Genomic DNA, 23,491 nt, shown 5'->3' on the forward strand with positions numbered 1-23,491 from the left:
AAGGAGTACGAAAAAAGGAGAGTTTCAGATAAAAAGCACTGATTAAAAATAGGTTTGTGGTATTGGTCTGAAAATGTACAAAATTGCAATTCTGTATAAAAACTCAAAGATTAAAAAAATCTATTACTATAACACAAAAAGACAAAAAACAAAAACAGTTAAAAACAGATCATAATCACTTTCCTTGTATTGATTTAATGACAATATAAGTGATTCCTGACTGATAATAATAAAAAAGCAGCCACTGTTAATTACTCTATGGGTTCAAAACCAGTCATTAGCAGTTCTGAAGAGACAGGACCATCTTCAGGCAACAGAAGATATTTTACGTGATGTCTTTTACATTGTGCTGACAGTGGAACATCAGCAGTTTTCTAGTGTCAAAGTGTCATTTAAAGGCTGTACCATAGAAAATTATGGGTCATCTCTGAAGGACTGATGTCCTGATCAAAATCAGATGAAATAAAAATGAAAATGAACATTATTTCATTGAAATTGGGAAAAATGCTTGACATACAGCACTGGACGTGCCTCGAGTTGTCGAGGCCTGTGTAATGCTCAGCTCTTGAGTGTATTTCTAAAAGTGCTGTGAAAAGTGCTTGCTTTTCTTTATCTTTCTGAGCAATATCGAAAATTTTGATACCATACTTTTCAAATTCATGTGATGAGTCCCCACTGCAAGTTACTGTGGCTGTGTCACAAGTCACAGTGCTGAAGTTAGGCTTTGAACACAATAAGAAACATGTCAACCAAAACATATGCTTTATTTGAAGAAGAACTTGTCAGTTTGAAAACAGTAAGGGGTCTATTTTGAATACATAAGAGTAATTAATAGTGACTAGTTGTTATTTTTATTTTTAATAAGTAGTCAGTTGTCTTTTCATTCACCCAAAATCTCATGACATAAAAAAACAAAAACAGAAGAAAAGACTAAGGTCAGAATTCTTTCACAGACAAAAATCAAATGCTTTTAAAAACCAGTTAAAACAAAACAGAACGGCACTGTGGTTGAACTACTGTGCAAAAAAATCTTGAAAGTGCAAAAATGAAAAAAGGGTGACTGTCACCCATTTTGCCTAACCTTCTGGAGCCGGAGCTGGAGCTGGAACTTCTGCAGTTGGAGCTGGAGCAGCTTCAGGAACAGGGGTATCTGTAGCAGGAGCAGGGGTATCTGCAGCAGGCGCAGGGGTATCTGCAGCAGGCGCAGGGGTATCCGCAGCAGGCGCAGGGGTATCCGCAGCAGGAGCAGGGGTATCTGCGGCAGGCGCCGGTGCACCCTCCGCAGGAGGAGGAGCCGGAGGTGCAACACCCTCTGCACCAGCAGGCGCAGCAGCAGGGGCTTCGGCACCTTCTGCGGTGGCAGGCACAGCTGCGGGAGCTGGGGTATCCCCGGCAGGGGCATCTGCGGCAGGAGCTGGGGTATCGGCGGCAGGGGCGGGGGTATCAGTGGCGGGAGCGGGGGTATCTGCGGGAGGTGCGGGGGTATCCACAGTGGGAGCCTGTTCGCCCTCTGTGGGAGCGGTGCCTGCAGGTGGCTGCTCGCCGGCAGCAGCTGTACTTTCGGCTGGAGGCTGACCTTCGGCTGGAGCTGGTGGTGCAGCAGCCTCTGCTGGAGGAGCTCCGCCCTCAGCAGGAGGAGCCTGTCCCTCTGCTGGAGGTGCCTGTCCCTCTGCTGGAGGTGCTCCTTCTCCTGCCGCCACGTCTGGAAGTGGCGGTGCCTCTGTGGACACTGGAGTCTGTGGTACAGTCTCACCCTGAAAAACAAAAAATTAAAAACTGACAATGGAGAAAACGGAAAATATATTTTACAGGTTGCAGAACTGTGTTGGGAAATTGGACTGTTAAGTCAGTAGCGACAGTTATGTTGGTCAGTTTATAGCTCATTTCACAGCTCACCATTATAGGCAACTGAAAGATATGGACTATGGTGAAAAATGTAGATTGGGTTCATAATATGTACTTTTCATTCCAATTGATCCATAGTGGGGAGATCCTCTGGGATGTGGAACATGTCAGAAATTAAGGAAGCACAATGGATATTTACAAGCTAAGAACAGATATGCTAATGTATCTTCCACAGATCGATCCCAAATGAAATTACTCTTGCGGATGTGGAACCAGTCAAAAAAATTCTTAAGCACATTTACATTCAAAAGGGTATAGGTGCAAATGATAATTGGAAATAGGTGCATATGAAAATTCTTATGTTATTGTACCACTGCATCATTAAACAAAAAATATAAAAAAACCATTTTACGATCCTTGTTTACAATGACCACTTTACTGCACAAAATTTGTATAGATGTCAGATTGTACGCAATATTCACATTATGTGGTATTATTAATAACATACATGCATTGATAGATTCTGCTCAGAAATTCATCTATGTAATAGAAGGAGTTGGCTACCAATAAACACTTTAGATTCTCCTCAAACTGAACTTTATCGTTAGTTAAACTTTTTATGGCTGCTGGCATGTTATTGAAAATGTGTGTTGCTGAATAGTGGATACTTTTCTGAACCAAAGTATGTGATCTTAAACCTTTGTGGACGTTATTATTTCTAGTATTGATTCCATGAATTGACCTGTTGGTTTAAAAAACAAAAAGATGTAGTTTTAATGACAAATTGCGTTAAGGAATAGGCAATAGTTAGCATCTCCAGTTTCTTAAACAGCCCTCTGCATGACATTCTTGAGCTCACACTGTGAGTAATTCCTATTGCACATTTTAGGGCTTGAGAAACCTTATCTTGGCTTGATGATTTACCCCAGAAAGTAATCCTGTATGATATTATTGAATGAAACCAAAGTCAAAGGGAACACCTGCGAGGCAGCCTGTCCCTTGGTGGAATGACGACTGTCGTACCGCCATCAGAGACAGGCGGGCGGCTTTGAGGAGATTCCGTCGGTGCCCCACTGCTGCGCATCTGACAACTTTCCGGATAGCACGGGCGCGGGCGAGGAAAATCGTTCAGGAGAGTAAACGGAGGTCTTGGCGTGAGTTCCTGAACTCCATCAATAGGTCCACATCTTCAAGCAAAGTATGGGAAGCCATTAGGAGGATCTCAAGGCGATACTCTCGACCGCCACTAGCCGCTATACGTGAGCGGGGGTGTCTCCTAACATCTCCGAGAGACATCGCCCGGGCGTTGGCAGAATCTTTTCAAACTATTACGGCCGATTCTAGCCAGGACCCCGAATTTCTGCGCTATCGGGGTACACAGGAGAGGGCTGGTTTTGATTTCCGTTCACAGAACACTGAGGAATACAACCAGCCTTTCTCTTTGTGGGAGTTGGACTCTGCACTGTCCATATCTCGGGATACCGCACCTGGTCCAGACCTGATATCGTATAGCATGCTGCAGCAGTTGGATCTGCGGTCAAAGGAAGTCCTCCTTCAACTTTTTAATGAAATTTGGAAGACAGGCGACTTTCCTAGCTCGTGGAAAGAATCGATTTTAATTCCGCTTTTAAAACCAGGGAAGGATCGGACCGAACCCAGTAGCTACCGTAGCATTAGTCTCACGAGCTGCGTCGGAAAGACATTTGAGCGTATGGTCAATAGGCGCCTGGTGTGGGTTCTCGAATCTAGATCCTTACTTACCCGCTGCCAGTGTGGATTCAGGAGGTATCATTCCACCCTAGATAACCTGATCCTACTCGAAACAGCGATACAAGCTGCTTTCCTACGTAAGCAACACCTTATCGGGGTTTTCTTCGACCTGGAGAAGGCGTACGATACTACCTGGAGGCATACCATTTTGCGGCAGCTTTATGAGTGGGGTTTCCGTGGGCGTTTACCCACACTCATCCGATCCTTTCTGTCGGACAGGTATTTTAAGTATAAGGTTGGGAATGTCCTGTCTGACCGTTTTAAGCAGGAGAACGGTGTCCCTCAAGGAAGTGTCCTCAGTGTGACAGCTTTCGCAATTGCCATCAATAGTATTGCGTCCACAGTACGACGGCCCGTGCAGTGCTCCTTGTTTGTGGACGATTTCTCCATTTTCTGTGCGTCTTCCTCCGTCACAGCTGCTACACGCCAATTACAGCTGACACTCGTGCGATTGGAGGAATGGTCTAAGACCACGGGCTTTAAATTCTCTTTGGAGAAGACCATTTGTGTAGATTTTAACCGTTCCCGTTCTCTTTTTAATCTCCCTGTTTTAAAACTAGGAGACACTGTTCTCCCCTTTATGGAGAAAGTGAAATATCTCGGGCTTATTTTTGATGAGAAGCTCACATGGTTGCCACACTTAAAGGATCTAAAGGTCCGCTGTTTCAAGGCTTTAAACGTCCTTAAATGCGTCAGTCATAGATCCTGGGGCGCTGACAGGGCACGTCTGCTCCAACTTTATAAGGCCTTTGTGCGACCTCGACTGGAATACGGATGTCAAGCTTATGGCTCTGCAAGACCTTCCTACCTCAAAATGTTGGATGTGATTCACCATGAGGGTATTAGGCTTTCAACGGGGGCTTATCGCACGAGTCCGGTTGCTAGTCTGTGTGTCGAGGCGGGAGAGCCTCCGCTGTCCATTCGGCGTCTTCTCCTCGTGGTACGGCACGCGTACAGGACCAAGTCCACTCCTCTTTCATTGGCGTCCGACACTTTTTCCCAGCCGGCACTGGGACGTCTCTTCCGCCACCGTCCGGCGGCAACAAAGCCGTTTGGCATCCGTGCAAAGGAGAGTCTCGAGTCGGTACACCTGGAGGGCATTAAGGTCCTCCACCAGGAATAGAGTAGGGGATCTCCCTGGCGACTACAAAGGCCAAGATTACTTCTTGATCTGGCTGCTTACAGGAAGTATTGTACCCCGGACCACCTTTTTAAAATTAAACTTACTGAGATTTTAGAACGCCATTCCGATTTTACTACTGTTTACACGGATGGTTCTAAACAGGGGGATTTTATGGGCTGCTCTGCTGTGTTTCCCGATACTGTCCATCGGATAGGGCTCCCAGAGCAGTTTTCAGTTTACTATGCAGAACTGTTTGCCATTCTGCAAGCATTAGAGCATATGCGCCGACATCGTGGCACGAAATTCATCATCTGCTCCGATTCCCAAAGTGCTCTACACGCTCTTGAACAGATGTACCCAGCAGATCGGATGGTGCAAGAGGTGCAGGACGCACTCCTGCTCTTGCAACAGCAGGGTAAGGATGTGATTTTCTGCTGGGTTCCAGGGCACATAGGGATTCCTGGAAATGAACTTGCAGATGCGGCTGCCAAGGAGGCTTGCTCCATCACACCTCCTGCTCGCTGTTCCGTCCCCCTGCAGGCCATTACGTCTTTCGTGACTCGGAAGGTCATGCGTTGGTGGGAGGCTCAGTGGCTGGACGTGAGGGATAATAAGTTGCGAGCGGTGAAGGATTCTGTCCGACCGTGGCTTACCTCCTTCCGACAACGACGAGCTGAGGAAGTAGCCCTTACACGGCTTAGAATAGGACATTGTCCATTGACACATGGTTTTCTGTTACGTCGTGAGGAGCCACCAACGTGTCAGACATGTGGGACACAGCTGTCGACACGACATATTTTAACTGAGTGTGTTTTATATGCGGGTTTGAGGGAAGATTTAAGTTTCCCACCAGACCTGCCCTCTATTTTAACTAATAATGAGGCGAGTGTGGCTAGAGTTTTACGTTTTTGTGTGATGTCTGGACTTCTTCCCAAAATATTGGGATTGAAGTCTTAATGTGCTGTCCAGTGGTTTGGTCACCCATTATTTTTAAGTGGTCACTCAGCCACCGTTACTTCCTTTTCCCTGTTTGTACTGCTCTTTTATTTTTAGTTTTATCTCCCTGTTTTGATGTGCTGTGTCCAATCTTGCAATTTGAACAATACCACTTCTCTCACGATTCGGCTCTGAATTGAACTTTTGGGAACGGGCGCTGATAACCTCGCTGTTGTGCGCCCTAAAAACACTAATCATCATCATCATCATCACTTGAATGAAAGTAAGCATAGTACAACAGCTTTTTTATTTTTATACCACCTATGTCTGATGACATTCGCACGGCAAATAGAGATTTGTTTAGCCACTTCAGCAGTTCTGTGGTAAGCTCCTCCCAGTTAAGTATATTATTGAATTGTAATCCCAAAATTTAACACTATAATCTTCTTTATGTGCTTGTCATCATATTTTAGACATATACTGGCATGAAACCATCCACAAGTTCTGAACTGCATATAGTATATCTTTTCAAGATTTAGTGTAGCTGTACAGCATGTTCTGACACAACTACATCTGAATTTATTGTTGCTGCAATTTAAGTATGAAGCCTGCACATAATGACTAGTTTGTTAGATGAATAAAATTTTGTGAAGTTTTATGAATGTTATCAAAACTCCACAGATTGAAATTGTCCAAGGCATTGGAACCAGATCTCAAGAGGGTCTTAGCCAAATTTGGAAGCAAGCCAGACCTCACTTGCTTCATGAAACTACATACACAAAGAAACGGATGATGGTGATACATGTAGCTAAGGGTTAGTCCCTAAGAAACCAAAAACTGTTATGTGAGATACACAGAGCTAAACTGGCTGTGGCACAATCATTGGTAGGGCTCCATGGCAGACAGGTCCCAGCAGATGAACCAAAGTTTGTCCCACAACTCTCATGTCTCATTCTGCCCACCTTTATCAGTCATATGTGACTCTGACCCAAGAAGATTTACGTTTGGTCAATAGACACAAAAAGGAAGCACTCCAAACTGCATCACAAACAGTGTGGGGAGCAGAGCCGCAAATTTTCACACAAATTGCATTACACTCTGCAGCAGAAAACTGACTGACATTGACTAACTATAACTGGATGACCCTTTGCTGTCACATGCTCAGCATGCAAATAGTTCATGTGGCTGCCATTCCTTGAGATTCAAAACAGTTGGAGATTGGTAAAACTTGTGTAAGCAGTGCTGTTCTGAGTTTTAGTGCTTGATGTATCTCATCCAAATCTTCAGTCCTTCATCCAAATCTTCAGACCTGGCAGGCTGGTGGCCCTGTTGCTACATCCTGTGATGTCTATGTCTTGACCTGGGTTGAAGCATAAAAGTGCACTAGAAGGAGCAGACTGAGCAATTCAGACAGTGTGCACACTCACACCAGAAAACATGACCCCTCAACAAAAAATGGTCCACCATGACATACCACAACCAGCTCACACACAAAATTAGTAACATCTTCAAAAACTATAAGGAAAACAGCACACTACAAAATAAAATAAAAAGTACTGTGACAGATGAGAAAGAGAAATACAGAAACTCAAGAATAGATGAACTAACATGTATTAGCTGCAGCTCTAAATAAATTGGAATGACTGCAAAAATTTCAACACAAGGTATAAAGAACATATAAGGGCATTGAAGAGTGATTGTACCCTCTCCACATATGCTGAACATCTAATAAAGGAAAACTACCATCACACTGGAGTGAAAAAAGACATGGCAATCTTTTGCCATAATAACAAAATAAATGGAATGCTTACACTACACAAAGAGTATCTTATACAGAAGGCCAAAAATAAAAATGAAAATATTCTCAATGTCCAAAAGAGCAACAATAGAAGACCAGTATTTAAATTAAGTTTCCCATAAAAATGTACTTTAAAAAATTTACTCATGCGCACACAGTGACTCATCACCCGCCATTCCTCCATCCCCAAGATCCAACTCCACTCTCCCATGATCTGTTAGCCAGTTCCCATGAGCTGTAACTCAGTTCTGGAACAGTGCAAGCATGTGCAGTTTTCTGGATTGTAGGTTAGGGCAAATAAATATTTACTGGAAGAAAGCTGTACCATTTAGATTTATCATTTATAGAACAGTAAATGGGTGCATGAACGGGACACAAAAATGAATGTAAGTAAAAAACACAAACATATAATTGTAAATAGAATATGTAGATCCAAACAAACTATCAAAGAGTCACTACAAATCTCATATCAAAATATGTATAATTAAGTAATTTTATAACAGTATTATGAAAAGGATGGTTGCTGCTCACGATATAGTGGAGATGCTGAGTCACAGATAGGCACAACAAAAAGACTGTCACAAAATAAACTTTCAGCCAACAAGGCCTTTGTCAAAAAGAGACAAAACACACACACACACACACACACACGGCCTTGTTGGCTAAAAGTTTATTTGGTGATAGCCTTTTTGTTGGGCCTATCTGTGACTCAGCATCTCTGCTATATGGTGAGTAGCAACTATCCTTTTCATAATATTGTTACATTCTATGCTGGAGTTTGATTTGAGTAATTTTACTTGTATTACAGAGCACTGAAAATGCATAATATGAATAAGTGAAACATGTCTGGCACTCCACAATTAATTTCAAGTGCAAAAGATGGAATTTTCCTTATCAATAAAACATAATTGGAAGTTATTATTAGCAACTGTGGAAAACGGCTGCAAACATTAACAATAAAATTAGTTGTGCCAACGCTTGAAAACCAAGGAATAAAATGTACCTGCATGAATTTGTTGATGCTTCCATATGATTACAGCTAGTGAGTGGAAAGTTCAGGATTGAGAAGCTAGTTAGGCAAGGGGAATACCATTTTGTTGTTTTCTGTAGAATTGAGTGAATATTGATCTTACCTGAACCACCTTCAACTTAAAGATGATATTGTTTTGTTTTCTTCAGATCCAAGAAAACATCAGCAAAGAATGGTAAAACTGAACAGAGCAAGTACAGCAGCAGGCCTGAAGATTAATTACAGTAAGACAAAATAATGTACTACATAATCAGTATTCCACTACGAAAATAGTAAAGATAAATTATGAAATTATAGAAACAGTTGATGAATGTATGAACTTAGGACAACTGAAAACAAGTGGATAAACACTTGAAGAAATAATTAGGAGGGTAAAAGTTGCTAGCAGTCCATTTGGGAAACTAAATGCTGTACTCAGAAGTAAATTTCCAACTTCTCATAAAAAGGAAGTCTGTAACTAGTATATATTATGAATGCTAACATTTATTATACAAACATTTCCAGAACTGAGAATTGCTTAGTGAGCAGTGGAAAGATGTGAGTCGAGCATAACAAGAAGGGACAGAAAAACAAACAAAACGATCACAGAAAAGACAGGAGTTCATTTTTTTGATAGTGACTTTTACAAGTATGAAATGAAGATGGATTGGGCATACGGAGAGGCAAAATGATGGAAAACTGGACTAGGGATATTCTGCACTGGATTCTCCAAGACAAGAAAAGACCTAGAGGATGATCCAATTGAAGATCAAAGAAACAGTCTGGACAAATATGGATCCAAAAACCTGAAGATCATTGTTACGAAGAAGACTGTAAGAGGTGTATAACCAGGAGTGGATAGTAAATGGCTGCTACTGCTGCTACTGATGATGATGATGATGATGATGATGATGATGACAGATAAAAATCAAGACAACCACTTGGATGTTTTTTGGGCATGTAGATTCAGCATCAAGATGATAGACTGACATTAAGAAATCAACAGATGTATGCAGCTAGAACAAAATACAAAGGGAAACGAAATTAAAATTTTATCCCTGTCTCCACAATGAGGAATGAACTATTGGTTCTGAGAATGAGGAAAGTGTCATATATTTTTATATGTGCCTCTTGGCAGTACTGTTATTTTACCTCCTGAAGGTAAGTATTGGCCAGAAATTCTGCCTCATAATTTTATGGTTTCTCAAGTGTATTTTCCGTATATCATATATCCTTGCTGACCAGGTACTCGAGACAGCTCAGTCAGTAGGGCACTTGCCCATGAAGGCAAAGGTCCTGGGTTCATCCCAGACTGGCAAACAGTTTTAATTTACATTTGTGATCCAGAATGAATTTTCACTTTGGAGTATGTATTGAAATGAAACTTCGTGGCAGATTAAAACTGTGTGCTGGACCAGGATTTGAACCTGGGACCTCGACCTTTTTTGAGTCCTGGTCTAGCATACAGTTTTAATATGCTGCTGAGTTATATCTGTGCTCTTTAGAAACATTTGGCACAAGTATCCTCATTCAAAGCAGTCATTTCTCCCTAATTTCATTCTATATTTACTTGATGAAAGTTACATTTTTGACAATACTTGTGCACTTTTGAGCATTGTGTGTATTGTGTAAATCTCTCAGTGACTTCTTTTCAGGAATACATTTCCCCTTTATTACAGTGTAGGTACTTGAGATTTGTACACATTGTAACTGTCATATTGTGTTCTGTATAGTTCTCGATTTCAACAGTAGTGCATACCATTGACATTTCTCGTACATTTTCACTGTTTATGACATTGTTTCACTAGTCTGTCAGTGAACATAACTCAACAAACATTCAAGATATGATGTAAGTTTTATGTCCAGTTTTTCTTTTGTTATTTACATGACAATATTCTTGGGTGTCACAACCTGAAATCATTCTTATGTAATAGATCCTGAGTTAAAGCAATAGCACTGAGGCTAAATTAAAGTTATCTGTTTAGTATTGAGATAAATGTTGCACTGGGCTGCCACACTGTGAATGCTGTTCTCAATGTGAAATGAGTTAGTTGCTCTTTGTAAGCTGCTGCAAATTGCTCTGATTGCTGTCAAGCAATTTGAAGCAGCTCCAAATGGGTGTGTCAGGCAATCTGTCGAGAGTTGTGTCATAGAGGTATCCTAGGTGCTTCAAGTACTATCATCTCTGATGGATACAGTCTCTTCTGCAGGAAGTACAGGATCTGTCACTGCTCTCAGCTGTGAGTGGCATGTGAATGGTAGGTCTAGACTCACCTACAGGGAAGGCAGTCACAAGGGCGAGCTTTGGATATTACATTACTCTCACTAACCGACAAATTTTAATTGCTGTCTTTCATTGTAACTGACCCAGTGAGAGACACTTCAGGTGTTGAGAAGCCTGATGTGTCTCTTGCCAGGGTTCATCAGCAGTTCAAATGAATGGTGAATTGTGGTACCTATTAGGAAATGACATTGAGGCATGTGAAGGGTCACCTGGTTCACACTGTTGCCAGCATATTGAAGAGACTATTTCAGCTGCCATTATGGTTCAATGTACAACCAACTCCACATTGTGGTACACTCACAATGTGCAAATTGTTCTCAGAACTTATTGGGGTGCTCTGGTTATGTGAACCAGACACTTCGTAGTTTCTGTAACAAGCTAGACTGCAGCATCCTGGTCGTATCCCATCTCTTAGGGTTGAGATTTGTCATGACGACCTAATCAGGCCAGAGGCGCATGTCACATGCTGCTACCTAGATGGTGGACTCCATGTGGGATGGACAATAGTGTTTAGGTGACTGTTCATCAAGTCCAGTTATAATGAGAGCTGCAGAAGACCCCAAAGTATTAGTGGAAGACTCAATGAAATGACCTCAACAGATGCAATGATTAAAATTCTAGTGCCCAAATTCTGAGGCATTTGCAACAAAGTCCAGATTTTGAAGCAGCTGTAAAAAGCAGTGTAGCTCATATAATGCTAGGTATGGAAATCTGGCTAAAGCCCAAAATAGACAGCAGTGATTTTTTGGGGTAAATTTGAGGGTGTTTTGAAAGGACAGGTTAATGGGAAATGGTGTTGGTATGTTTAGTTCTTACAACAAGAAATTCAAATCCACTGAGATACTACAAAACAGGGCTAAGGGCATATTACACTATCATATTTCTTTGACAAAGAAATATGATCAAATATTCATCAAATTTCTTTGAAAAAGATCTCTGATGCGATGCTAGAGAAGGGATATTACACTGTCATCATATTTTTCATCAGATTTCAAGATGGCAGACAACTACTTGTTATTATGCACTGCAGTCGCTAATACCACAATCGCACTATGTGTATCTGGAAGAACAGTGGGGGAAAAAGAGGAAACTGCATTCAGAAAAATTTGTTGCAGTAGCTGCTAGTGGAGGACATCGAGTCTTATATATAAATTACTTATGAATGGATGAGAGTGTATTTCAGTATTTGCTCAGTAAAGTGGATTCTCATATTACAAAATAGAATAGTCTCTTGAGAAATGCTATATGTGCAGAAGACAGGCAAAATATGACACTGGGATTTCTTGATACAGGAGAGAGCTACTCTAATTTACAACATAGCACTGGAATATCACATTGCACATTAACCAAAATAATTCCAGAAATGTGTGAAGCTATTTATAAAGCACTGAAGGTAAATAAATGTTTAGTACACTATAAGGGCAATAAGAACTATTCTTATTTTTGAATAATTTAATAAATGGATTTAGTGTTCCAATAACTACAAAAATGATAAAAAGTATGAAACAGATAAACTTGTGGCGTCCAGAGCTCAAAAATAAACAAAATAGACTGGAAAGAAAAGAAAGATTTTTTTTTATTTTATTGTATGACCATATCATCTATTCCAGCTTATTGAAAAGATGCCTGGGTGTTTCCAGATGTAGAGGTGGATGGCTGTAGCTGGGATTTTGGACATGAAATTGCCTCAGCATATTCCACTTGCCCATCAGCACACAATCAATAGCTTCCTAGTCACAGCAAGTTTATATATAAAGCACCAACTTTGAAACAATGTTACAAACATGCTACAGAGACATCAAATACCTGTAGTGACACCAGTAGTCCAAGCAGTTACATTTCACATTGCAGCGAACAGAAAATGAACAACTTTTATGATCAAATCTATGGTGAGGCCCTAGATTTGATCATATTTATTTGACAACAGGTGAGATTTGACGAAGTTCCCTATTACACCATCAAATATTTGACATATCAACTTTGACAAAGAAATATTATAGAGTAATACAGGCCTAACCAGGCACAATGAAATTATACAAAGAAATGGAGCATTAAGGATCACAGATTTGTTTGCCACTTGGGACTGCATCATACTCATGCTGGATAAATTGAACTGGTACATGCCTGTAAATAGATACAAGCTATCCCATTAAGCTTCCGTAGGAAGTTTCAAGAACTAGCTTTAAGTGAAGCTAGGAATATACTACAACCCCCTACATATTGTTCCTGTAGGGATTGTAAGGATAAGCTTAGACTAATAACAGCACACACAGAGGCATTAATAATTTATTCTTCCCACATTCTGTACACAGATGGAATGAGAAGAAGTCCAAATGACTGGTGCAGTGCAAAGTACCCTCTGCCATGCACTTCAAAGTGGTTTGAAGAGTATAGCAGTAAATGTAGGGTCACAGAAATAATCCACAATAATTTCATCCAATCTAATTGACATCCATTGTTCCAGAATGCTAGCACAGCTTCTGAGGTCAACCATAATGAGGTAGCTCAAACATAAAGACTTTTCACAGATGATTCCATTATCTATAATGAAGTACTATCTGATAAAAGGTGCAGAATTATCCAGTCAGATCTTGAAAAAATCTGAAGGGTGGTGGAAAGATTGGCAGCTTGCCTTAGAGAAACATAAAACTGTGCACTTCACAAAATGCAGGAAAGTAGTTTTCTATGACTACAACATCAATGAGTCACAACTGGAATCGGTCAACTCACGGAAATAACTTGGTGCAACAGTTTCTGTTGACATTAATTGGAATGATTGCATTGGTTCAGTCATAGATAAGGCAGATGCTAGACTTTGGTTCATGGACAGGAGGAGGAGGAGATCAGTGTTTAACATCCCATCGACAACGAGGTCATTAGAGACGGAGCACCAGCTCAGATTAGGGAAGGATTGGGAAGGAAACCAGCCATGCCCTTTCAACAGATCCAGCCTGGCATTTGCCTGAAATCATTTAGGGAAATCATGGACAACCTAAATCAAATGGCCGGAGACAGGTTTGGACCATCATCCTCCCAAATGTGAGTCCAGTGTGCTATCCACCGCTCCACCTTGCTCAGTATATGAACAGGATACAAGGAGGATGCAGATAATTTACAAATGACTTGTGTGTTCCATCTCAGAATGTTGCTGAAGTGTGTGGGGTCCCTTGCCAAGTAGAACTAAGAACAGCAGTATGCATGATCACATGTATGTCTGACTCTTGAGAGAGCAGTTCAGAAATGCTGAAAAATCATAAACTGCTTCAAGATGTATATCAATTATCCCACGAAAATCTGCTTACAGAGTTTTAAGAACCAGCTTTAAAAGAATAGAGATATTTTTATGCACTCTTCGTAATGCTTTTAGAAGATGCACAAAGATAATATTATACTAACTGCATCATACAAAGAAGCATTTTGTAGTCATTTTTCCTGTCCTCAATACATTATTGGAATGAGAAACTCTAAAATGGGGTAAAATGCTAAGCATTCTCTGCCATGCAGTTTACAGTGGTTTGTAGAGAATGTATGTAGATGGAGATGTATTTACATTTAACCTAAGACACTGCAAGGACATAACTAGTAGCTGTGCCAAAAGTGTACAGAGAAAGGTGCAAACTTCAGAATATAATTTTCCAAAGTTGATAATTTGGATTACTCTCTCTTACAAAGTAATTTGTAAATGTTCATTTTCTGTCAATAAAATGTTTTTTAAATATTTTTTAGTTTTGCATGTTTATCAAAATATCCGCCTCCCCTTCCCCTTGCCACCCACATCTGTCTTTTGGTTGCCCCACATAAAGTGATGGGTTGACTGAACTGTTACAGTTTTTTTACCTTTATATCCAAGTAGAAAGTTTTGTTGAATGAAGCTGGTGGAACACACAGTGGGTACCCCCACTATTGCAATTGTGCCTTCACCATTAAATATGCTATTTTTATTGTTTGCTGAACACGAACTTGTGATGCCAGTCATTTGTCTAAGCATCTGTAACATGTATGTATATGTGGATAGATTAAATAGAAGTGAACCACCCAGCTGCATAGAAAGGAAAATAAACTGCGCACTCTCGGACAAAAGACCATATTTACAATTAAATCTCTCTCTCTCTCTCTCTCTCTCTCTCTCTCCCTCCCTCTCTCCCTCCCTCCCTCCCTCTCTCTCTCTCTCTCTCTCTCCCTCTCTCTCTGCATTGTGTGTGTGTATGTGTGTGAGAGTGTGTGTATGTGTGTGTTCATTCATTCATTCATTCTTAAGCTGCATAAGTTCTCACTCCTTCTACACCCTTGGTCACTGCTTGGCACCTCTTCTGTTTGGTGATTAGTGATGCATCCTCATTACATTCTATCCGGAATTTTCCATTAGTCTTCTACATCGTTATTGAAAATCAAAGAAATGCCAAAGTATGTCCCTGAAAGCAGTCTTTATCCCTCAGCTAGTTTTTGTCAGGAATAAATAAATCACAATTATTTGTGTGTTCTATTAATAATTATTACCTGTCACTATGATGTGGAACAAGTTAATTTTACAGTTGTAATACACTTTCTCAATGAAAAAAATGAGACAAGATGCAAATTTATTCATTTTTCAAATTACTGTTTGGATGACGTGCACAAACTTCTGTTTCCATAAGGCTGCCAGATCCCTGTATTTGAGCATTTTCTCATTAAAAATGGTGATTATTATTACTATTATTTTAATTTACAGTAACTCCCACCCCCGATTTTTTAAAGAATTTAACTCTCATGTATAAAATGTCACATCTTCTGAACTGTGTGTCCTGCAATTATATAATTTTGCAGGTACATTTTGTGGTGTACAGGGTGTTCAGAAATTTCTGTTACAAAATTATTGGACTTGTAGAGGGGAGTGATCTACGATGGTTTCGGTTCAGATGTTTAACTCCTCCACTTCTGCTTGAGGAACTAAATTAAGCATGACACAGTACAATTATTTGGTATCAGTTCGAAAGGAACCATAATGAAACATCCGTTTACCTATGAAGCACATTTCTACATCTACCTCTACATCTACATCTATACCCTGCAAACCACCATAAGGTGCATGGCAGAAGGTACATCCCTTTGTACTATTTATTAGGGTTTCTTCCTGTTCCATTCATGTATGGAGTGCAGGAAAAATGGTTGTTTTGAATGCAGTAACTATTCTAATGTTATCTAATCTGATCCTCAAAATCCTGTGTGAGCGATACATAGGGGGTTGTGGACACTAGCTGCTTCTTAGGACTCGTCTTTGATGCCCGGCTCACATGGGTTCCCATATTACTCAGCTGAAGCAAAAGTGCTGGCAGCACCTCAACGCCATCCGCTGCCTGAGCCACACGCCTTGGGGTGCAGATCGCTGCACGCTGTTGAGATTGTACAGAGCCCTTGTGCAGTCCAGGCTTGATTATGGGAGCCTGGCCTATGGGTCTGCATCCCCCTCAGTGTTGACATTGTTGGACCCCATACACCACTGTGGGGTTTGGCTTGCAACTGGCACCTTTCGTACGAGCTCCGTGGATAGTCTACTGGTGGAGGCCGGGGTTCCCCCGCTGCGGATTCGCCGCCATCGACTGCTCGCCAACTATGCTGTCCACGTGCATTGCTCGCCGGGCCATCCCAATCATTGCCTGCTTTTCCCTGCCATGGTCCTCCATCTGCCCGAATGGCGACCTAGGCCTGGGCTTTCCATTGCTGTCCGCATCCAGTCCCTGTTGTCGGAACTGGGATCTTTCCCTCTTCTGCCTCCCTTCCGGGTCCGTGCACCTACGCCTCCCTGGTGTCTGCCCCGGCCGTCCATCCGTCTGGACTTGGCATGGGGACCCAAGGACTCGGTTCCGCCTGTGGCCCTCCGTCGCCGTTTTCTTGCGCTCCTCACCTCATTTTTGGGCTGTGAGATTGTCTACATTGATGGTTCCCTGGTTGATGGTCGTAATGCCTACGCTTTTGCTCACGCTGCCCATGTTGAACAGTGCTCCTTGCCGGCTGGCTGCAGTACTTTTACTGCAGAGCTGGTGGCCATCTTGCGCGCTCTTAGACATATGCGTTCCTGCTCAGGTACGTCCATCGTCATCTGCAGTGACTCCCTGAGCAGCCTCCAGGCTATCGACCGCTGCTATACCTCTTTTCCTCTGGTATAATCTATTCAGGAGTCTGTTTCTGCCATTACCTGCTCTGGTCATTCGGTGGTCTTTGTTTGGATGCCAGGTCACGTTGGCATCCCGGGGAACGAACGTGTCGACAGGCTGGCCAAAGGGGCGATCGCCGCCCCAGCTTTGGAGATCGGCCTCCCGGCTCGTGATCTGCAGTTGGTGTTGCGCCGTAAGGAGCTTGGGATGTGGAATGGTGAGTGGCGTGGCTTGACATCCCTGAATAAACTGTGAGCTGTTAAGGAGTTGACTGATGTATGGCGGTCCTCCCTGCGGGCTTCTCGCAGGGACTCTGTCGTCCTGTGTTGGCTCTGCATCGGCCATATCTACCTGATGCACAGCCATCTTTTGCGTCAGGAGGATCCCCCCCTGTGTCGGTGTGGGCCCCAGCTGATGGTCACCCACATTTTGTTGGATTGTCCCCAACTGTACATCCTCCGGCAGTCTTTTAATCTCCTGGGCACTTTGCCTTTGGTTTTATGCGACGATGCCTCCATGGCTGACGACGTTTTAAATTTTATCCGTGGTAGTCCTTTTTATGGTTCCATTTAGGGAGGTCCTGCACCTTTCCCTTTCTGTGTCTCTTGTCCTCAAGTCTCTCATAATTGGTTGCAGATTTTGGTGTGTAGTCGGATGGTTGGCTCTTTCCCTTTTTTTTTGTTCTCGTGGTCAGTCAACCAGTCTCTGGCCATCTTCTTTTCTTCTGTTTCTTTCTGACTGGTGTTCATCTGTACTCTTCTTGTCTGTAGTGTTCGTTGCCGCCTTTGTGTTCTTTCAGTGCCTGGGGGGGAGTCTCCTTCCCCCTGGGGTTTTACCTGCTCTGCAAATTTTCGTCTCGCATGTTTTTGGAATGGGGGACTGATGACCTTAGTTGTTTAGTCCCCCTTAAACATCCCAACAACCACCACCACATAGGGGGTTGTCGTATATTCCTAGAATAATAATTTAAAGCTGGTTCTTGAAACTTTGTTAATAGACTTTCTCAGTATAGTATATGTCTGTCTTCAAGAGTCTTCCAGTTCAGTTCTTCAATATCTCTGTGACACTATTCCAGAAATTAACAAAAAAACCACTCATGCTGCCTTCTGTGTATACGTTCAATACCCCTGTTAGTCCTATCTGGTATAGATCTCACACCCTTGAGCAATATTCTAAGATGGGTTGCATGAGTGATTTGTAAGCAATCTCCTTTGTATACTGATTGCACTTCCCCCATATTCTACAAATAAGTGGAAGTCTACCACTTGCTTTACCCATGACTGAACTTATGTGATCATTCTATTTCATATCCTTACGAAGTGTTACACCCAGCTGTTTGTATGAGTTGGCTGATTTCAGCAGTGACTCATTGATATTATAGTCATAGGATAGTACATTTTTTCATTTTGTGAAGTGCAAAATTTTACGTTTCTGAACACTTACAGCAAGTTGCCAATCTCTGCAGCACGTTGAAATCTTATCAAGACCTGACTGAATATTTATGCAGCATCTTTCAGATAGTACTTCATTATAGTTAACTACATCATCTGCAAGAAGCCTGATTTTACTATTAATATTGTCTGCAAGGTCCTTAATATGCAACATGAACAGAAAGGGTCACAACACACTTCCCTGGAGCACACCTGAAGTTACTTCTACACCTGACTATGATTCTCCATCCAAGATAATGTGCTGTCCCTTCCCTACCAAAAGGCCCTCAATCCAATCTCAAATTTCACTTGATATCCCATATGATCGTACTTTTGATAATAAGTGTAGGTGTGACACAGAGTCAAATACTTTTTGGAAATTAGAAACACTACCTCTACCTGACTGCATTGATCCAGAGCTTTCAATATATCATGTGAGAAAAGTGCAAGTTGGGTTTTACATGATTGATGTTTTTAGAATCCATGCTGATTGGCACTGAGGAGGTCATGCTGTTCAAGATACCTCATTATGTTTGATGCCAGAATATGTTCTAAGATTCTACAACAAATTGATGTCAGTGATTTTGGATGGTACTGTAGACGGATGTGACATGTATCTTTTTCTAAGAACTGGGCATGGTTTTTTTGTTCAAGGGATCTAAGATAGATTATAGTTAGAAGAGGGGCTAACCCAACCATAAATTCAGTATAGAATCTGACAGATTCCATCAGGTCCTGGAGCTTTGTTCAGTTTTAATGATTTCAGCTGCTTACTAACACGAATAACACATGTTCTTATTTCGTTCATTTTTTCAATGGTATGAGGATTAAATTGGGGCAATTCTCCTAGGTTTTCCTTTGTAAAGGAAAATGGAGTTAAGCATTTTAGCTTTTGCTTTGCTACCCTCAATTTCAGTTCCTGTCTCATTAGCTAGGGACTGGACACTAATTTTGATGCCACCAATGATCTTCTCATATGAACAGAATTTCTTTGAATTCTGTGGAAGATCACTTGACAATATTCTGCTACAGTAGTCACTAAAGGCATCACACATTGCTCTCTTGACTGCCAAATGTAGTTCATTCAGCATCTACCTGTGCTTTGTTTTGCACCTATTATGCAGTAATCACTGTTTCCTTAGAAGTTTGTTTACAGTGACTGTATACCATGGAGGTTCCCTCCCATTATAAATTGTTCTACTGGGTACATATCTACTCTATGCACAGTCTAATATTCTTCTAAACTTGAGCCAGAGTTCCTCTACATGCCCCTGCCCTGTGCTGAAAGTTTCATGTTCTTCATGGAAATATAATATTACTTATTTTTTATCTAGTTTACTGAACACAAATATCCTTCTGCTTGTTTTAATTGTCCTTTGTACTTTGGTAATCGTTGTTGCCACAACTGCGTTGTGGTCACCAATACCAGTTTTGATGTGGAAATCCTCAAAGAAGTCAAGTCTATTTGTTTGTATTGACACTTAAACATTATGTATTTACATTATTCCAAAACAATAAAGAACCCAGCATACTGTATGTACAGAATGGTAATGATGCACTACAACAGCAGTTTGATGTGATGACCACCAATGTTGTTATAGATATTGTGCACCTCATCCTCTCTACCATATTGCATACCGGTACAAGCAACTGTGAGACTTTTCTCTTTCCCACAGCAGATGTGGATGCATTACACATCTGAAATGAAACTCTTGTAGAATAGAAATGGTACATTTCTGGACATGGGTTCCTATTCAAAATATTATGTACTCACTCCCCTTCACAAGTCCTAGAACTTTGAAAGGGAATTTCTGAACATCCTTTGTGTGAATACAGTCTGCAAAATGTGTTGTAAATTCAGTTAGTAGTAAAGAAGTAATAAATAGAGAAGTAATAAATTAATAAAACATCATTCCCAGTGTTGCAGTTCCATTGCATGAACAGTGAAAATATGGTAAGTGATAAACCTTTTCCTTTCATCATTTTGTGGAAAGTGTCAATGAGAAAAGGTTTTGTAAAGCTTTGAAGTTAGTCATAAAGTTTGCTGGAATTTGCTAAGTGCTTTCATTTTCAAGGACTGGATGAATATACTTGTGGCCTCTCTAATTTGTGCACCATGATTTAACAATATGAATTAGGATATATTGACACTCACCACATAGAAGAGGCACTGAGTATCATACAGGCACATTTAAAAGTAGCCTGTTGAATACCCAAGAGCTTACTTTTAGATTTGCTTATCACCCTCTCATGACATCCTCTATGTGGTGTGTGGCATCCTATCCTAATTGATATTGATGTTGCAAAATTATATTACATATTAAAAGTTTGTGAAACTTGAAGTATTCTAGTGCCTTATTCGCTTGCTTTAAATACAGAGAACTATAAAACTGTGCACTTCACAAAATGCAGAAAAGTAGTTTTCTGACTAGAACATCAATGAGTCATAATTGGAATCGGTCAAACCACAGAAATAACTTGGTGCAACGGTTTCTGTTGCCTTGAATTGAAATGGTTGCATTGGTTCAGTCATAGATAAGGCAGATGGGAGACTTTGGTTCATGGAGAGGATACTGGGGAGATGAAGGGAATTTACAAATGACTTGTGTGTCCCATCTTAGAACGTTGCTCAAGTGTGTGAGGTCCCTTACCAGATAGGACTATGAAGAGTAGTATGAATGCTCACAAGTATGTTATACTCTTGAGAGAGCAGTTCAGAAATGCTGAAAAATCATAGTTGGAAGCTGCTTCGAGATGTATGTTAATTATCCTGTGAAGGTCTGCTTACAGTTTCAAGAACCAGCTTTAAAAGAATAGAGATATTTTATGCACTCTTCGTAATGCTTTTAGAAGATGCACAAAAATTATATTATACTAGCTGCATCATACAAAGAAGCATTTTGGAGACATTTTTCCTGTCCTCAATACATTAATGGAATGAGAAGAAACTCTCAAATATGGTAAAATGCCAAGTACCCTCTGCCATGCACTTCACAGTGGTTTACAAAGAATGTATGTAGATGTAGATGTATTTATATGTGACCTAAGACACTGCATGGATGTAACTGGTGGCTGTGCCAAAAGTATGTACAGAGAAAGGTGCAAACTTCAGAATACAATTTTCCAAAGTTGATAATTTGGGTTACTCTCTCTTACAAGGTAAAAAAGCAGCATATAGGTTCCTTGTAGGTATGAGAATTACTGTACAAGCCAGATCATTCAAGAATGATGCAGTAAGCATAGTTATCACACAAGATTCAATAAGCCATAAAAATCTGCTGTTGCCAACTAATGTCTAGTTATGGGAATGGCATGAGCTACTGCTGTGTCAGCCTCTTGAGACTCCTTCTGTAAAGAAGTATTCAGAATACATACAGAGGAAGAACTAGTCAGCAGGAGACGACACCTGTGGAGCATGAGGGAGTCAACACTTACCTTAGTAAGGCTGATTGGTCACAGAGCAATGAATCCAGTGAGAACAAAGGGGGTAGGAAGGATGGTTAGGTTGGACACTAACAACTTGCCTGGGCACATATTCTGGGATATGTGACTTTAAGTCAGGTTTCCTGTGCTGCACAGCATATGGTTCCTAGTTCATTTCTCTATTGGGGGTTCTGGATGCCAACGCCTCTTGCGATGTTATGCCATAGGGCTGGTCAGTATTCCCAGTTAATGGGACAGTACTGTGAACGTACAAGTAGTGCACTCCATGTAGCTACATCCAGGACCACTGTAGGAGTTGATGAGCAACTAAATCCTGGCCAGATAGTATAGGGAGGCTCGTTATTTGATTGGAGTGTATAGCTGATAAGTGGGTCCTGTTAACTAATGAGTAAATTTCAGCTCCCAACTAATACGGTCCACCAGGTTATCTACAGTTCTATCATAGTAGGTGATGAAGAAATGGCTGAGGTGTCATTTGATGAAATGCAGCAGATGAAGCATGACACTGTCTACTATAATATACACTGACAGGAAAAAAATTGCAACACCAAGAAGGATTTGTGCAACATAAACAAAAGTTGGCAGGCATGTTTCTACATCTGACAAATAATTCCCATTCAGATTTCAAGTCAGTCACAGAAGAGTGGCACTAGTAGTACCACTATGAGGATGCAAATTAGGTTTACTTCAAATACATGGTGCAATGTTTGTGATCATTATTTACCTTTGATATTGTGCTTTGGAAGTGTACCAGGGGTGGCAATCCATAAAAGACATTCAGCACAATATGGGGACATAGTTTGTCACAACAAAGTGTTTTCCAGTGGACTGAAGAGTTAAAAAGGGGTTGAATGAGCATAAAGTATGAAGAAACAGTGAGGCATCCAGCTGTAGCCACAACTGATGCCAATATTGAACAAGTTCATCCCTTAATGCTGAAAGCAGGGGAGTGATTGTTGATGGTTGTCAAATGTCAGGCAGAGTAGTCACAGTTCAGCATATAAAATCATGCATAATTGGCTCAACTTTCACAAAGTCAGTGTGAGATGGGTTTCGAAACAACCTGATGAAGAGCACAAGCATAACTGCATGAAAATCTGTCAGCACCTACCAGTCCATCAAGCTAATGAAAGTGAAATGTTCCTGAAATGAATCATCACTGGAGATGGTCCACTTAAAGATGCTTTAAGAGGCTATTGATTCAAATCTGATCAGCAGCTGAAGGAAGTGGCTTGCTGTGGAACCAAAACCATTTCTTTCAGAGGCTATTGGAAAGCTTGTGCAGTGGTGGGCCAAGTGTAGTGAAAAGCTGGGTGATTGTGTTGAAAAATGATATCAATAATACTCTGTACTGTTCACTTACCCTTGTGTGTTAGGTTTCCCTACATATGCATCTACATCCATACTCTGCAAACACCAGTGAAGTGCAAGTATAGGGTACTTCCCAGTGTGCCAGTTATTAGAGCTGCTTTTTGTACTATTCATGTATGGAGCCCTAGGAGGATGACTACTTGAATCCATCTGGGCCCATGTAATTAATCTAATCTTGTCCTCATGATCCTTATTGGAACAATAGATAAGCAGTTGTAGTATATTCCTATATTCATCATACCAAAAACTGGCCTTTGAAACATCACAAGGAGTTACTGTGAGATAATGTTTTCTGTCTTCAAATATCTGTCAGGTAAGTTTCTTCAGTATCTCCGTGACACTCTCCAGGA

At 41.1% G+C, this 23,491-nt stretch overlaps 1 protein-coding gene across 4 annotated transcripts in view; it reads right to left on the reverse strand.

Annotated features, from left to right (window-relative positions):
• LOC126473570 (troponin I 3-like) overlaps positions 1–23,491 on the reverse strand; it is a 131,355-nt gene that overhangs the window by 19,258 nt on the left and 88,606 nt on the right. For all 4 annotated transcript variants that reach the window (XM_050100709.1, XM_050100708.1, XM_050100707.1 and 1 more), the window contains one exon: positions 1,082–1,754. In XM_050100709.1, coding sequence (XP_049956666.1) covers positions 1,082–1,754 — 673 coding nt within the window. The remainder of the gene's footprint in view (positions 1–1,081; positions 1,755–23,491) is intronic.

This window comes from Schistocerca serialis, chromosome 4 (genome assembly GCF_023864345.2).
Source record: "Schistocerca serialis cubense isolate TAMUIC-IGC-003099 chromosome 4, iqSchSeri2.2, whole genome shotgun sequence".
Lineage (NCBI taxonomy): Eukaryota > Metazoa > Arthropoda > Insecta > Orthoptera > Acrididae > Schistocerca > Schistocerca serialis.